This window comes from Eptatretus burgeri, chromosome 15, assembly GCF_056783735.1.
Source record: "Eptatretus burgeri isolate ZD-2024b chromosome 15, Ebu_testis_v1, whole genome shotgun sequence".
NCBI lineage: Eukaryota > Metazoa > Chordata > Myxini > Myxiniformes > Myxinidae > Eptatretus > Eptatretus burgeri.
Window position 1 is genome coordinate 40,150,991 of NC_140975.1, and position 17,750 is coordinate 40,168,740.

The window sequence follows — 17,750 nt, forward strand, 5'->3', positions numbered from 1 at the left end:
TCGACATTCGGCGATTCACCCTATTTCGCGCGAGTAGAATGCAGACTGGGTTGTGGTGAGGTTAAACCCCCACCCGTGACTGGCTCCTGGCAGTAGTTCCAGGAGGGTCACGACTGAATTGTCCGTTCCGGTGAGCGACGCCTCGCGATTCGAGTTATGTGGCCGATCGCACTCCGGGCGGGCGAAATTCGTAACAATATGTTCATGCATCAATCACTCTTAACAATCTGAATCTGTGAGTCATCCTTGTTGGGGAGGGTGGGAATTCTATGGTGAAGCCTGCATTTGTGAAGGCAGGAGAGGTCCTGCTATTTGGTACAGAATACACCTGTGAAGGTTTAGAATTATACATTGATGAAAAAAAGGTTTTATTTAATTAGTTTTCTTTCCATATAATTCCCAATGTCGAACACTTTCTGTTTGGCCTAAGCTTCAATAATCATAGACAACAGGAAGCATCAAATAAATGGTGGAGACAAAGCTGTGTGTGTGTGTGTGTGTGTGTGTGTGTGTGTGTGTGTGTGTGTTCAGACTGGTATGTACAAGGGTGGAGGAGGTCAAAATTTCATCCATATTTTCCCATAATTAATAGATGGCCCCTTTGCACTGTTACTCGCAAATACATTTAATCTGAAAGGGACGGAAGTTGTAACTGACTGGTAAGGGGAGAGGGTGGGGGAGGTATGAATTTTTCTGGTAACCAAATATGAGCTTATGCAAATTGATCTTTGTCTTGCTGGTTGTCATGCAAGTCGTGTTGATACGTCAAGTGGCAGATGCCAGGGCTGGTTAACCGCCCTTTTGTTCTCCATTTATTAATGAATAAAGTTAACTATATTCTACACATAATAAAGCTCGTTCTTATTTTGTGATGCATGACATCTTTCATCCAGTCGTATTTGTGCAAATGGATAAGTTGTCCAATTTAAATATGAACAATTCCGAATGTCTTTCAAACCCCAATATATTTTCAGTTTAATTTTAAGTGACTGCAGATGAGTTATTTGAGAAAAGGTAAACCATTTTGTATGAAATAGTTGTTGTCGTAATTAAATTTTCTTTGTTTTTTGTTTTGATCCCAGAATCCCTCATTCTCAGACTCTCTCTTGACGGTGTTATTGTGTTTTTATGATATTGAGGGTTTCCTGGCAGGTCTTCTTTTCTGGGATTGTTTTGTTCGATGGTCATGTTTGCTGAGATTACCAACTTCTCCCTGAGGATTCATTAATTTCAATAAAAGTGCTTATTGTGACCTCAAGAGGGTCTTCTGATCCTCAATTACATGTTGTTTTTCTTGCCTTTTTGTTCGTTTATTGTTTTTGGTGGCTGTGTTCAAATTGTTTGGCTCTTTGCTTTTTCCAAACCACAGACTTGTACGTGCTTCTCGACTTCCTCCAACATCTGTTGGGCCACCTCAGGCCTTGCAGGTCCTTCGCTTTGACATCGGGGCAAAGTACCACACTCATGGAGATGTGGAAGGCATGGAGGGCTCTCCCAAACCACCGCCTTGTGAATCCCCGACCCATTTCAAGCAATGGGAGCAAGATGAGCAGGCCCCACCACGGTGGGGAGCATGCATAGTTCGTAGACCAATCAAAAATAGCGATGACTGGTTAATATAGTTGTTTTGTGGTTTATTATGGATCTTGCTGAATTTATTTTTTTTCTCAGCCTGATTTTATTTATTTATTTTTAAATGATGTACAACCATAGTAGAGGCATTATATACTACCAGTAGAGTACCCACCCTTTGGGTGATCTTGTTCCAAGCATGCACATGGTCTTCTGACACATACCTTTATTTGGCCGGTGTATAGGCAACTGTCAGCTGTCTCAATCGCTCCACAAGATAAAAAAAATTTTTAAAAGGTTACGGGCACGCACAAAAACATACCGACTGCTTATTCAAAACACCTCACTGGAAAACATGGGGACAGGAATACTGCACTGTAAATGGTGGGACTTGTAATACCCTCCCACCCCTGGAGGTGGCGCTACATGATACACATTTATATAGATAATTTGGGTCCCCCCCCACCCCCCTCTCCTATCCCCTCACCCCTAAGACCAACGGCAAAGATAAAAACACTCCTATGCACTATTTGGGATCATGCTAATCCTATGTAGCAAGTCTGAATGTAATCAGCCCAGAAATGAAGGAGGAGTAGCGCTACAAACAAACAAGCCCATACACACCAGTCCGTGAATTAGAGTAAGGATAGTCAAATCTCAATAATTGAGCACCTTTCACCTCAAATTCAGTCATGTGAATAAAGTCCATGTCGATCCTTTTCATCAATTTGAACACAGCCAGTTGGAATACCTCCAATTTCAAATAGAACCATTTTTGCGAGAGCTACTTGAACTGTACATCACAGAGCAATTAAAATCGCCTGTCCATTTCCTTATGCTACTTTACTGTACATTCAAATTGGCAATAGTCAACTCAGAGCCTCCATTAACTCATGACAACAAAGGGCATGTGAACAGGTCATGTCAGTTATGGGGGCATTTGCCGAGCACCACGTCGCTGCGTCCACTTTCTGCCGGTACTCCAGGGGCCTCCGTCTGGCCATCCCCCAGGCATATGCCTGGCCCATCCCCATCTCCTTGAGATGCCGATCAACCTGCTGCAACCACGAGGCATGTGGTCGGCCCATTGACCTCCTCCACACGAGACTCCCTCACTGAGATAATCTGATGAGCAGGATCAGTGTCGGGAAAATGAGCCACATGTCCATACAGCCGCAGCTGATGCTCACGGGCTATGCAGGCAACAAATCTCATTTGAGTCTCTCTCACTAACCGCTCGTTGGACACAATGTCCGACCAGTGATAGCCATGGATTCTCCGAAGAGACCTGGCACCAAAGAAATTAAGTCACCGTCTCAGATCCATGGTCAAAGTCCAAGTCTTACATCTGTAGAGCAAGACTGGAAGCACCAAGCACCTAAAGACTCGACTTTCGTCCTCATGCACAGGTACCGACAGCGCCACACCCCATGATCCAGTGAATCCATGACTCCCCAGGCCCGACCCAGACGTCTATTAACCTCTGACTCACAGCCAGCAGAGACATGAAATATCACTGCCAAGGTAAGTGAATCTCTCTGTGACCTCAACATCCTCACCACAAACAGGTACAGACAAGATAGCAGCATCCAAGATGTCATTGAAAGCCTGGATCTTAGTTTTGACCCAGGAAACCTGTAATCCCAGTGGCTCAGACTGCTCCTTCAGCACCTCGAGGGCCCCCAAAAGGATATCTAAAGTCTCCGCAAAGGTGACCATCATCTGCGAAATCAAGGTCAGAGGTCTTGACATTCCCAAATGATACACCGCAACTTGATCTCTCTGACATCCTCCCCAGAAGCCCACCACCCTCGGTAGTTTTACATGCCTGGCATGTGAACGCAGTGGAATAAAGAGATTTGTTACCTGTAATAATCATGCCAAAGGACTCTGATGATGGAGGATGGGGATGGATAGACTGCTTCACAGGGCATAGGGATGGTTGAGACCTGTGTCATACTTCCTCTCTATTGACTGTGATTCATCTCATTGCTTTTTCCAATTTCAGCACATCCAATTATTACCCCATGCATGTGGAGTGAAAAGTGGGGTTAAGCAATTGCTTCACTTCTGTCTGTTAGTCTGTTCGTCCATCCATCCACAAATGTCAGTTTATGATCGAGGAACAACTTGATTTCAATGGAATGTTATATTTTGAACGCAAATCGGATCATAAACCAGAAAATGAACCTGTAGTTTAGCAGTACTTTGGTTCTGAATTCATCCTGATCGCACATGTGCAAAGAGGAATGAGATATTATTTTTACTCTGTCTTCCTGCCTGGCAGTCAAACAAAATTGAAAATCACTCCATTCAGGAAATTTACTGTTTTTTAAGGATGTCACAAAGGACACAAACAACAAGCAAGAGGAACGATTGTAATGTTTTAGATAGGGTGGTGTAATAGCCACTGTGTCAATGGCAGCAAACTTCCGGAATTAATTTTTTTTTAATACAACCTTTGCAATCTTTATTTTATTTCAATTCATTTATATACTTGAACACTTTTTTTTTTTTTAGAAAAGAATGCTCTATCAAACCTCATACAAAAAAAACGTACTAAAAGAGTTTAAAAACCTTGTCAATCACTTTGAAGAGTGAATCCCTCACTAGTACTAAATCCAAATTTGTATATAAAGTTGAAAAATCAAAAACTTCAACTGACTTGATATTGAGGCATCTAATTTTATCTAAGAACTCTAAAGAAGAATTAATGTTCCAGAAAGTGTTAATACCAGAATGCTTCTCAATTGCTAAACAATATTTCCTGAACTGTTCCCGAACAACTTGTAATCCTGAGTTAACTATAACTGATAATTGTTTGATGGAACACTGCCTGGCACCCACTATAAACCCATACTTGTACAGGTTCTTATGAAGCTTAGGAATCCAGAAAAGTTGAGACGTACAAAGATTTACCTCTTTACGTTTAATACCGAAATTATTAACTAAAACTTCCTGATGCTGAGAGATCATATATTTTAACAGCATTATCCGCTGGAACTATCACATAGCTATCATGGAGATCCTGAATGTCTTTACAAACACCCGGCTTGTTCAACACTGGTTTAGACTGACCCAATGAAAGCAAGTTCCGACTACTGAAAAACTTAATCCTATTATCCAGGATTTCTACAACTCTGTTAAACCATGCATTAAAACTGTTTACAAGATAACTTAAACTTGGAGCACATTTTGTTCACAAAATTCGAGACAGAATCCACAATTGAAGACCGAATGCAGCTCCAAGGTTGAGTTACTGGTTCTCTATATTTCGCTCTCATTTTCATCAGATTCCTAATTTCACTCTTACAAATTATATTCAAATCCCCAGAAACTACGTGTCCACAAGGACCATATAAAATGGGGAAGACGAACATGCAGTCAGTTTCTAAAATGTCTTTTACTATATCTATACTAAGAGTTTTAAGAAATTTACCATAATTGAATGAGGATTGTCCTTTGGTCTTGGTGAAAGTGAAATAATCCTTCAATGGGGTTCGCTCCCTAATTTTATCTGGTAATATACTCTCTACACGAGTATCCCTAGAAATAAAATGAAGCTGAAGCCTATCTACCTGCTTGCTGGAAAAATCACAAACTAAGAACTCGTGGATCCTATCAACTTTGGCAGTTGACTTCTTCACTAGAACCTTGCTCCAAAAAGCTTCGATCAAAAACGAGCACAAGTCATATGAACCTGCTAAATTCCAGAGAATGTTGGCTAAGACTTGTTTGGAACATGACCTTTGAAGAACATAAAAATCATGAAATCCTTTTTTCATTAAAACTTTTGTTTATCAGTGATCTCTAAAATTTCTGTTTTTGGAGCTGTACAACACCGACTACGATGCCCATGACCTCTGGGTCTCCTTCTGATTGGATTAGCAAAATACTCGATACCAACATTACCTTGAGAAACTGACCCAGTACCTTGTACTCTGTCATTAAGGCCCAAATGATAGATCACACATAGTGTCCTGATCCCAAAGTTCAAACAAGAGGCTCAAACTCAAGACCCGAAGACCTTAAGCCAGCCATCCTAACCGTTAAGCCAACACCAGGCTAGAAATACACTGTGAATATGCTTACTCCATTGCCGTACTCCTTAACATCTTGATATCTGTCACCATCAATTCCAACAGTATAATTTTTGCAAGTAAACAAATTTCTGTTTCTTGTTCTTATGTTCATCATTGTCATGAGTTCCTGCAAACTCCAAGTGGAGCCAATGCACAGTAAAGTAGCTCAAGCGAATGGATATGTCTTATTTCATTATCATATCAGTAGAAGCTTCAGCTCCAATTAAATTAATAAATATGCAATTCTTGCTAATTTCAATATCTCTCAAACCTATCGATTCAAACTATTGACAGTCCACAACAGTTAAATGGTTTCTATGCAAATATAAATTTCTCAAAAAAAAAAACTTTTAAGGAATTTAGTTTTTATTCGAAGTAGTTTAATGGCAGGATCGATCTTCTGTCAATAATGAAGTACTTCTGTACATTTTGCTGCACACTAGTCAACAATTCTGTTCAGGAGATACTCATGTCTCTACAAACATGCATGAAGCACTTAACGTAAAAGTGAAACAACTTATTGCTTCATATTTGTTTTGGGAGGTCTGTAGAGTTCCCATCTGAACTCCTGACGAGCCCTATTTGTAATGTTTGTCCAATGTTTACTTTCTTCTTTATTTGTCGACAAATCAAGGCTCGTGGAAGAGTTGGAACAAATGATGGACCAGGATGCAACAGAACAAAAGGAGCAGTAAAAAGAGAGAGGGGGGGGCACCAACATCAGGACAAAGGGACAAAATAGAGGGAGACTTGGACAAAGAAGGGATTTATGGAAGGATGCATAGGGTGGACAAGATGGATACAGAAGCAAACTCTCATGAAAGAAAGAGGTGAGCTTGGTGGGGTGGGTAGAAAATATCATGGTTTTGGATGAGGGATGATCTGAACAGTTGTGTGCAACTGGGTAGGAAGGGTACCAAGAGTGAGGGGTTGGGGTCACAAGATTCGGAAACAACCGTACAATTGAGACATTCGGCCTTCTCACGAGTGGAGTCGGCTGTGATGCCATTTGAAGTGATGGAAGGGGAGAATACATCCGAGACAGACTTAACAATGCGTCAGCAGGTTTTAGTGGAGGGAGACAAGTTTGAAAGTTCATTCTTGAGGTTCGACAGATATTGTTTGCTGGCTCTCCTAAAAATGGGCACACTTGCTGCAGGCTTTAGGAATGATCTGAGATGTCCTTCAATCAGGTTTTGCCTTCCAGGAGGTGAGGGCAAGCTGTTTCAAAGCAACAGCCACACCACAGGATTCAGTGTACCATGGATGGGAAGAAGGGTAGGTTAACGGAAGATGAAATTGGATGAATTTGTGCATGAGAGAGCAGGTTTCTGTGGAAGAATTCTTGCAATTCATGTGTGTTCTTTAGGTAAAAGTAGAGGGCTGTCAGTATGACCTTGAGGTACGCACACTTGTCTCGAAGCTGTCTAGTCTGGGTTTCAATCCCGACCCAGCTATAAACTTTCACCCTGCCCTGCTCACCAAACTCTCTTCCAAGGACATCTTCACTCATGGCTCATAGACTTCCTCTCCTGTCGCAGTCAACGTGTGGCCCTTTAATGGAGTTCTCTCATCCCCTCTTCCTGTCCAGGCTGGAGTTCCTCAAGGCAGCATTCTGAGCCCTGTTCTTTTTCTGGTTTTCATCAATGATCTCTCTGACTCTCTGGAAAATCCTCTTTATCTCTTTGCTGATAACTCCACCCTCTGCCATACCATCTGTCATCCCTCAGATCGGCAAGCAGCAGCCTCTTCACTCTCTACAGATCTCGATAAAAGTCGCAAGCTGGTCCAACACGTGGAACATGTCATTCAACCCTGACAAATCTCACACACTCACGATGTCTCTCCGAAAGGACTGTTTGGAACCCCCCCCCCCCACCATCTACTTTCACAACAATACTCTTGAAGTCCTTTCATTCAAGCTTCTGGGTCTCACTATCTCGCATGATCTTTCCTGGGAAAGCCACATTTCCAAGCTGGCCTCTAAAGCCAGTCACCGACTGGAAATCCTCTGTCGCGTAAAGTCCTTCCTTAGCACACCTGAGCTCTTGACCACATACAAAGCTTTCGTTGGCAGCCTGATGGAGTACTGCTCTCCCCTCTAGGCTGGTGCTCCCGCTTCTCATCTTTCTTAGCTTCACGCTGTGGAAACCAGGGCATGTAGGATCATTGGGATCTCACATGATGAGGCTGAGTCTTTGGGTCTCTCACTCTCTCACAGAAGGCAGGTCGGTGGTCTTTCTGTCTTCTACCGTCTCCTTTCCAGCCTCGCCCCCCCGACTCTGAATGAGAAGTCCCCCCCCCAACCCCCCCCATATTTCTGCAGGGCGCTCAAGGTCCGCCCGCAACCCCCTTCTGGTAAAACTACCAAAATCAAGAATCACTGCTCACCTTCACGCTTTAATTCCTCTTTATTCCCGCTTTTGGAACAAACTCTCACACTCTCTTCAGGATCACTCTTAACTCCAGGTCTTCAAAACAGCTGTTCATCACCATCTCTTATCTTCCCCCATCCAAAATTACGAGCTTTTCTCCCCCCGTTAATCCACCCCAAACCCACCTCCTCCTAATTCCCTGCTTTCCTTCTTGAAAGTCCCTGTAATGTCCATATTGTTTACCCCGTGTTCCCCCGCCCCATCCCTCTCCCTTCCACAGATCTCCTCATGTCTCTGTTTCGCACTGTTTTTTTTACTTCCCTCTTCCACCCCTCTGGTCTCTTGCTCCTGTTGTTGTGCGTTTCTGTGTTAGCTCTCATACAAGCCTCGACAGTTTTGTTTTTGGAAACACTGTCATTCACAGGCAGGGTGATTCATCAACGTGTGTGCCGTCCCTCTGATGGACGTTAAACTTGCGTCCCGCCTGCCAGCATTTGTTGGTGTACCTCAAAGATCCCATGATGTCCTCCGTGAAGAGTCGACAAGCTATTGCCACCACCATGAGCAAATTCCGAATTCCTGCCCTTAACCAGCAGAGTGCATTATATCAGCGGTACAGCCACGCTCTCGGCCAATGTCGCTGTCCTGCAGCCTTGTGCTGTATCCTAACAAAGAAGGAAAAATGTTAAAGTAGAGACAGCAGAGATTTTCAAATGTTCTTGTCATTCATGTAAAAGCACCTTGATATACCCAACCACCTTTATCCTGCATGTAACTAAATAAACCAGAGTTGGTGTGAAAGCCACCCAATGCTGACCTGTTTATATATTTATCGTTTTTAAAAGACTAGTCTAATAATTAATATATTTTATAAAGCATTGCAGTGAAGTCTGATCCAAATCATTTTAAGCAATATATGTATTTGTATATTGTAATCACTAGCAAGAGCACAAGTGAGCACAATATACGCCCGAACAAGTAGGTATATACAGAATTGTGCCACACAATGGAAAAACAGCATCCTGGTTGCCATGGCAACCACTTTAGATGACGAACGTATGTCACGACACACCGTCTCCACAGTCTGTACCTATGTACCAAATATGAAACGTGAAAGTTGAAAACTTTGGGAGTTAGAGTGCGGACACGAATGGACGGACGGACGGGCAGACAGACAGACAGACAGACGGACGGACGGACGGACAACCGGTATCACATAAAACGCCCCAATATATATATATATATATATATATATATATATATATATATATATATATATATATATATATATATATATATATATATATATATATATATATCGGGTGTATAAAAAATAGTGTGATAGATAAAAACATTAGAAAGGAAAAAATAACTTGCACCAAAAACTTGAACATTTTCACGCTCACGCTGACGCTGACGCTGACGCTCACGCTGGGGGTATCGCAATAGCCCTCTGTTCTTCGAACAGGCGAGCTAAAAATGGCCTTGAATAACTTTAAAACTCATCTTAAAGTGTCTATCCACGTCGAGAAATGAAAGAAGGTAGGTATTTACTACTTTCATAGCTTGACATTGATTGATAATCATGAGTGTCTTTGAAATGTATTTAATGATTGGACAAGTCGGTATTACCACACTGCATGTTGGGATAACCAATTTTTTTCCCCCTATTTTGTTTTCATTTATTTTTGCAAACAACAGGAAGAAATTTATAGTCTTCCTTCACTTGTCCATTTTATATTTACTCAGATACATTACAGCCATTTTGTATCTAACAAACATCACAGAGGGTGGAGAGACCGTGTTTCCAGTTGCAGATAACCGGACGTACAATGCTCAGGTAAGTCGAAGCACCCTTACTCGATGAAGAGCTTTCACAAGATTTAAACCAATTATTTTTGGTACATTATTCCAACAAGGTCTTGATTATATAGTACATGTACAATTGTTGCCAATTTCTGTCCATTCATTGAAAGACATGATTAACGGTGGAGCAGTTAGGAAAAGGGGGAAAGTCAATAGAGGAAGGGAAAATATGGGAAAGTCAGTTGCAGGAGAAAACACAAATTGGAGGGTTTATTGAGCACAAGCAAAATACAACCCATCACTTCGCTGATGGGAGTGTGAAGTGTGAAGGGGAGGGGGTGGAGAAAGAGAGAGGGAGAGGCGAGGGAGGGAAGGGAGAGGTGGGGAAGCAATGAGTGGGTGCAGAAGGGGAGAAGAGCGAGGAAGGAGGTGGAGGTGGGGAGAGCAACGCCTCACAAAACGTTGCTGTACACTGTGGGATGGATGTAGGAGGGGAGAGGAGAGACACAGATGTGGGGAGAGAGTGCTGCATTTTATTCGGAGGGGGCAGTGAGGAGGGGACAGACAGAGTGGGTGGGGGAGGGGAGGGGGGGAGAGATAGGTGAGGGGTGGAGGTGGCATTAGCAAAGAGACCAATATGTTATGCTTAATGATCGAACACACACACAAAAAGAAAAATCTGATGTCACAACAGCTGCACACACAACGACACAGCAGAGTTTGTAATGTTAACTGCTGGCACATCTGCAAAAACTCTGATATCTCAGTTCCAGAAAATTTGTGGGAACATTAACCAAAGGCACGGACTGAAAACATGGAAGTAGGGCTCGCATGCGACCGACAGAGACAAGATAGATGTAAAATATACACCTTAAATTTATTCATTTCATCTGTATAAAGCAAGTTTTACTCAGTGATTTATACTAATATTGAACTATTTATTTACAGAAATGAGTTATTGGGTCATGTATGCCAATTAACTATGCCTCGAACCCAGGGAGCACATGACCGACCACACGATCATTTGAGGAAGTTTGGCTCAAGTCTTTCATGACCTGGCTGGTTGGATCTGACATTCGAATGGTTTGCATTTGAGAAGAGATTTGGAATAAGCCAGAATTCCATGAGCCAGTGTGAGCATATAGGGCTCAGGTTAACTTCCTTCAGAGGGATAGTGCACTTTCTGATGCAACCACCGACCTGCAAAGTAGCAATCTGACAGTTCATAGTTGGGCCAAGCTAGACAGCTCAAAGGCAAATGTACTACTGTCCCTCAAAACCATCCTTTCAGACAAGGCAATTATATGGAGATTTCATGTGAATATTTAAAATGATGAAGAGTCTTGATAGAGACACAGGCTTTTTACCATGTTGAGCAGTAACAGGATTAGGGAGAAGGTTTTAGAGTAAATAAAAGGAAAAGTAAGACCACCATATTGCATCACACTGTACAAGCATTGCACTATCAAAGTTCAATTGAATGCAGAGCATCAGAGTGCAGTCCAGTACTTGAGTGAGGTATCATGCCGGGAGAAATGCAAGAAGTTTTCAGCTGCGCAAACATGAATCCTTTTGACCATTTATTGGATGATAAGTCGGATCTTTTTGATAACATAAAGGCCACGAAGGCCACGAAGGGATCCAGAGTGACTAACAAGGCAGCAGCATTGGCCAAACAGCATCCAATGGACAATAAAGTATCTGGTCAAAGAGTTGGAGCCACCAAGACAGATTACGACTGCTGGGCTCAGGAAGGGGGTTCTTCGGCGGTCTGGCCTCCGCACATCTGCTGCTGCAACTTAGATTCCCTTTGGCCTAGACAGCAGGTCTGAGTGTGGCATCTTCTCTGAGTGTTGCCCAGGGCAGCCATCTGGCTCTCGTCCTGACAGACATGATGGGTGGCCGAATTTGGGAGTTTTTGGTCCCAGCCATGTTTTTCGGACTTTCAAGCATCTGATTGACGACTCGGGGTAAAGTATTCTTTACTAACAAATATGGATGGCCTCCTGGGGGCTGTGGGTGCTCCCAAGGTGGTGGGTGGCTATGCTGACAGGTGGTCAGCCATGCAGATTTATGTGGAATTAATGGAGGGCATGGTTGTGATTGGCATTGTGGAGGTGAGTGCATTGGCCTGAGGCTGGAGGATAGTCATGAAGGGAGTTGATCTCACAACTGAGACCCCTCAAGGAATGACATCAGAGAGCTGAATCACTCAACTGTCTACTTATCTTGATGGTGATCAATCCGCTACCAATAGTGGCACGAAGGGGTCTATGTCCGAAGAGGACGAGACAAAGCATATGTTACTCGATAAGTGGAAGGCCTGAGACAAATGCATGAACGGTTATAAACAGTATATTGGGCGTTGTATGTGGGCATTGTTCTTGTTCGTTGCGACTGTGGGGGAGGGGGATATTTCCTGCTGCAAATGCTGGGAGTTGGTTCCTTTAAATAGCAGCTGATAAATTAAATAAATAAGAAAGTAGCAGATGGGATGTGATAAACCAGTGCATGAGAGAAAGTAGACTTTTGTGAAAGTATTGCCATGTAGAATCGATATCAGGTGCTGAAGAGATGGTGGTGTGATCATTTTATGGGATGGCAGATTGAAGTCCCTGCCAGTTGGCCTGTGCAAATACCTACATTCCGCATTGTTGCGGTTGCTCCCTTGCAATAGACAGAGAGATATGGGCCTTGACAAAAAAGTGATCAGAAGAGGAACAAGAGAGATTGGATGGACAGTTATTCATTACTAGGTCCAAAAGGGAGGACATACCTGTTGTAAAATCCAGATTGGGTTTATAGATAAGGTCAAACCAAAAGAGTTGCAGAAGGCCTTTTCTGCAATGGCATTGCTGGTTATTGCCAGGCCAACACACCCAGCCACCTGACATGGTGACAGTTGAAAGCACTGCAGATGACAAAGAGTTGGGATGGGTGATAGAAAGTGGAGGACATAGAGTCGTCATCATTGTGTGGATGGTATACCACATAGACAAACATTGCGGAGAGGTATACACAGCCAGAGTTATTCCACAGGGATTGGAGGGCTTCGTGAAGACAATGAGCGACGAACTTCTTGACAAATGTAGCAACACCACCTCCCGAGCAGGGGACGGGCCTGTCAAAGTGGAACAGAATTTCCAGGGAGAGACACAGAGGAGTCTTAAACATCCTGTGAGAGAAACGTTTCTGTTAAAAATATACAATGTCTGGAGCAGCAGCAGCAAACTGAATGGAGAGATCAGAGATATTAGAACAGACATCTAATATTGGTGGACCACACTGTGAGGGAGGGGGAAGGAGGAGACGAGTCTGTGGAGTGAGAGCAGGAGGTGGGGTGGGGTGAGGTGGGAGAGGGAAGGGGAGCATTAGGTGGGGGAGGGAAGGAGAGCAAGAGGTGGGAGAGGGAAGGGGAGCAGGATGCAGGGGAGGGAATGGGAGCAGGAGGTACGGGAGGGAAGGGGAGCAGGAGGCGGGGAGGGAAGGGGAGCAGGAGGCGGGGGATGGGACGGGAGCAGGAGGTGGGGGAGGGAAGGGGAGCAGGAGGCGGGGGAGGGAAGGGGAGCAGGGGAGGGAAGGGGAGCAGGAGGCGGGGGAGGGAAGGGGAGCAGGAGGCGGGGGAGGGAAGGGGAGCAGGAGGCGGGGGAGGGAAGGGGAGTAGGATGTGAGCGGGAAGGGGGCAGGAGGCGGGGGAGGGAAGGGGAGCAGGAGGCGGGGGAGGAGAGGGAAGGGGAGCAGGAGCAGGAGGCGGGGGAGTGAAGGGGAGCAGGAGGTGGGGGAGGGAAGGGGGAGCAGGAGGCGGGGGAGGGAAGGGGGAGCAGGAGGCGGGGAAGGAAGGGGGAGCAGGAGGCGGGGGAGCAGGAGGCGGGGAGGGAAGGGGGAGCAGGAGGCGGGGGAGGGAAGGGGGAGCAGGAGGCGGGGGAGGGAATGGGGGCAGGAGGCGGGGGAGGGAAGGGGAGCAGGATGCGTGATTGGGGGAGTTGAGCGTGACACATGGTGAGGGATATGGGTCATGCAGTGGAGGGTGTGGGACTCATGTGGTGTGCAGAATGGAAAACATTCATGGTCGTGTGCTGGCAATATCTGCAGACTGTTCTTCTCATGATCCCTAATTATGACAAACAAAGACAGACATCATGAATGGGGGATGAAATGAAGGGTTGTTGAAAGCACGGAAGAAAGTCATGCTCTAAGGTCAGATGGATGGGTCCATGGACTGAGTGTTTGCGTGATTGACAGATTTAGAAAATAAATTGTATAAATAATTGGAAGAGATTGAGATGAGGAAAACAAATATGTGAGCCGTTCGTGTCGGAGAGATTCAGAAAATGAAACTGAAAATATCATCAAAATCTTTTCAAGTAATGAAGCAAATTAGTTTCATCAGGAGGTATTGATAATGAAAGATATAAGGAAGGAAATAGCAGACGCAATCAATTCGTGATTTTTAAAATTATTTTATTATTTTAATGAAGAGTAAGAAGTGTAATAGATGTTAATAATGGTTCTTATTTTTGGAGTTTTGATGTACCGTACTCTTTACAGAGCGCTGGTGTTGCCAAAGCAGTTTCTTGGCAAGGGTTATACGGGGTGGTTTGCCATTGCCTCCCCAGTTTGGAGTTATTCATGTTAATTTGCCCTTTTTTGTGTTTCCTTATTTATTTCATGTGAATGACATAATGTGACCACTCTGTGCTGGTTCCAATTAATTCCATATTTTCCCTTCATTCTTTGGCCAATCCAACTATGACTGACCGTATGTTTATAGAAAGCAGAATGATGTCTCACTAACGAAAGCTAAAGGCATCACCAACCTAAAGTCTGTGAATAAGACGATGAAAACACTGATGTGTTTCATCGTGACAGAATGATAAATTTCCTGGGAGAATAAAAGAAGAGTTCTCACCGTATACTCCTGATTGCTTTGACATGGCTGCTGTGTTCTTCCCCCATTCCTGCCAATCATTTCTATGTAGTATAGTATGATTTAATCACTCTGTCCTTTCATTCAGATTTGTTCTCACCCTCCTCCCTGTGCTCCTTCCATGTTTACTTTCCCAACTCCATAAATGATAATGTTCTTTCAGGACACCTTGCCTTTGCTTGAAGCCAGTCATGCTTGTAAACATGGAAATTTACGGATATCACCTCAAGCTGGCTCACTTCTTTTGTGGTACAACTATCTTCCAGATGGAAAAGGTGAGGGATGTGACATCATTCTATTTATATATTTGTTTGCAAAGTGTAAGCCCAGGGTAGGTAGAAGGCAACACACTGATAATAGAGAAGTAAGACAACATATGGATGGATACAACAAAGGGATGAACGAACAGCAGGGGAAGAGAAGGAAACATGGATGATGGATAGATAATCCTCCTCATGCCATCAGGTGCATAGGGCTGCCAAGGCAGTTTCATTGGCTGGGGGGCACAATTCTGGATGAGTTCCCACTCCAACACAGGAAACTCGACTGGCTCACTTTTCCCGGCAAGCTGGTACTCATTTTGCTGACCTCAGAAGGATGGTAGGCTGAGTCAACCCACCTGGTGATATTTTGGCACAGCTGGGGCTTGAACTGAGCACCTTAAGATCCTTAGCCAACCACATTAACCGTTAAGATTCCACCAGCTTGGCGAAGGAAACATAGCAAACCTGCAAATAGATGGGAAGATGTAAAGGGGAAAGAGGGTGGAGGCTAATGATGATGAACTAAGACGTGGTGGTGCACTGCGATTTGAAGTCCTGGAGGGAAGGCGGTCGAGGTCGAAACTCGGGGCAGACTGTTGAAGGACGTTTTCGGGCCATAGAAAAGAAGAAAGAAAGGAGTGGAGGTAAGCAGTGAGGATGGATTTTGGGAGTTTCACAAGGAGAGATATGCTGTAAAAATGTGTGACCTGGAGGTATGGAGGAGGGACATTGCCACGAAAATACGGAGGAACCAAGATGCAAAGAGGTGACAGAATACAGAGATTCCACCAACTTATCTGCAATGGCAAAGCATCAGACCTGCTTTCTGCTTCCTTGTGGGAGATGCCAATGATGTTCAGAGCTTTGGATAATACTGCGCTCAGGAGTGAGAACCTGTACAGGAGAGCAGCACTCATTTGAGCTTCGGACAAAGGCCTTGGTGGCTGTGGGAAGTTCAGATTTCCAAAGAAGGACTTGGTACAACTGAGTGACCAGTTTGTGGCTGGCTCTCGCAGCAAACTTTGATACATGGTCTGCCCAGGAGTGGTCTTATGTGATGGTGAGGTTGATAAATTTGAGAGACTATCTCTTCCAGTGTTTAATCGTAAAGAAGAGATAAATGGGGTTGTTTGACGATCATTCTGGAGAGATAGGTGGAGGATGTGAGATTTGCCTGGATTGCAACACAGGTTCCAAATGTTCGGTTAACCAGATTCACATTAGCGGAGAGGAAAGCTGCTGATGGTGTGTGGAATTGTATATTATAATGTGGAGTCATCCGTCTAACTTCAGGGCAGACTATAGGACATTTATTAAGGAAGAGATGAAGTCATTACTGTATGCTAGAAACAACCTTGGGGTATTCCAGACTCCAATGGAAGAGGAAATTAGAGTTCCAAATTATATTTATTTATTTTTGGTTTGATTTACATCTTTTCGACACAATAGTAATAATAGAACATAATATCATTCCTTTCGCACCGTAAAGGCACAGAGGGTTGCCCAGGCAGTTCGGTAAGGAGAACAGTCGTGGACGGGTCACCACTCCGACGCAGGTTACCCCAAATGGTTATTACACCAGTACAGTGGTACTCATTTCACCGACCTCGGAAGAATGACGGGCTGAGTCAACCTTACCTGGTGTCAATCCACCTTAACCGTTAAGCCAACACCAGGCCCTCAACACAATCGTGGTTGTATTTAATTGTCTTCATGTATTTCGCATCCTTGAGATAAGTCATATAAATGTTCCTGTTGTAATTATAATTGCAGCACTTTGTTTCAAACCAAACAGCCTTGTCATTTCATATTGCCTTTTTCCACCTGTAGGTTGGGTTGGTGAGCAGGATGAATTTGGCCTCCACACTGGATGCCCTGTGAAACAAGGAATGAAATGGATAGCAGTGGCACGGATCGGACTTTGCTTTCCACATGGTTCTCCCGGGACTTTAGGATCTCACTCGGTGCATCAAGCGAAAGAGGTGGTTGAGTCTGAGCTCAACAGGAAGCCTGAAACTTCACTAGAGAGGAAGGTTGATGGGGAGGTGGGACAACGACGAAGTGAACTCTAATATAATTTAATGGAGTTTGTGGTATTAAGACACATGATAGGCTGAAGCATTGTGTATTGTTGTACAAAACTTATCTTTTGGTGTTTTTTTTTTTTTAAATCATTCATGTTCGAACTATACTGTACGTTCGGACTGTGTTCAATGCATCATCGGATGACTTTATTTTGGACTCGTTATGTTGCTCTCGTTCTGTTGATGAGCTGTAAAATTTGTTTGTGCTGACAAAATGAGGACATTTATTTGGGGGAGGGGCCTTTTCCTGTAGTAATTCTCTGCAGAATACCATAGTATACAAGTGTACAACTCTTATATACTATCGTTCTAACTTTAGCATTTTTGCCTGGGTGGAGTAATATTGTAAGTGCAATACTTAGTTATTATTATTGATAAGGAAATGCTGCTGACTAGCGGTTATTTGAATGCATGGATTTTCTTTGAGTCACTTCCGTTGTTGGTTTTGGTGTGAAGAAGATGCGGAAAAGCGGCCATTGTGCTTCTTCCTCCTCTTGATATGTGCTGCGCTCACTTGGGTGCTCGTTTGGCTGATGCGAGTGTGGAGACTCTCGAACGCCATACGGTTTTGCATTGAGAAATAATAACTTCCCTTTGAAGAAACCCATCTCCTGGTCCTCTGGTTATTATATAGAAAGAAA

General features: G+C 43.9%; 1 protein-coding gene across 2 annotated transcripts in view; it reads left to right on the plus strand.

Moving 5' to 3' along the window:
• The window catches only part of LOC147012000 (transmembrane prolyl 4-hydroxylase-like), a 79,256-nt gene that overhangs the window by 43,271 nt on the left and 18,235 nt on the right, over positions 1-17,750 (plus strand). For both annotated transcript variants that reach the window (XM_085858005.1, XM_085858004.1), the window contains 4 exons: positions 1,370-1,564; positions 9,779-9,869; positions 14,926-15,037; positions 16,856-17,070. In XM_085858005.1, the coding sequence (XP_085714131.1) occupies positions 1,370-1,564; positions 9,779-9,869; positions 14,926-15,037; positions 16,856-17,070 (613 nt within the window). The remainder of the gene's footprint in view (positions 1-1,369; positions 1,565-9,778; positions 9,870-14,925; positions 15,038-16,855; positions 17,071-17,750) is intronic.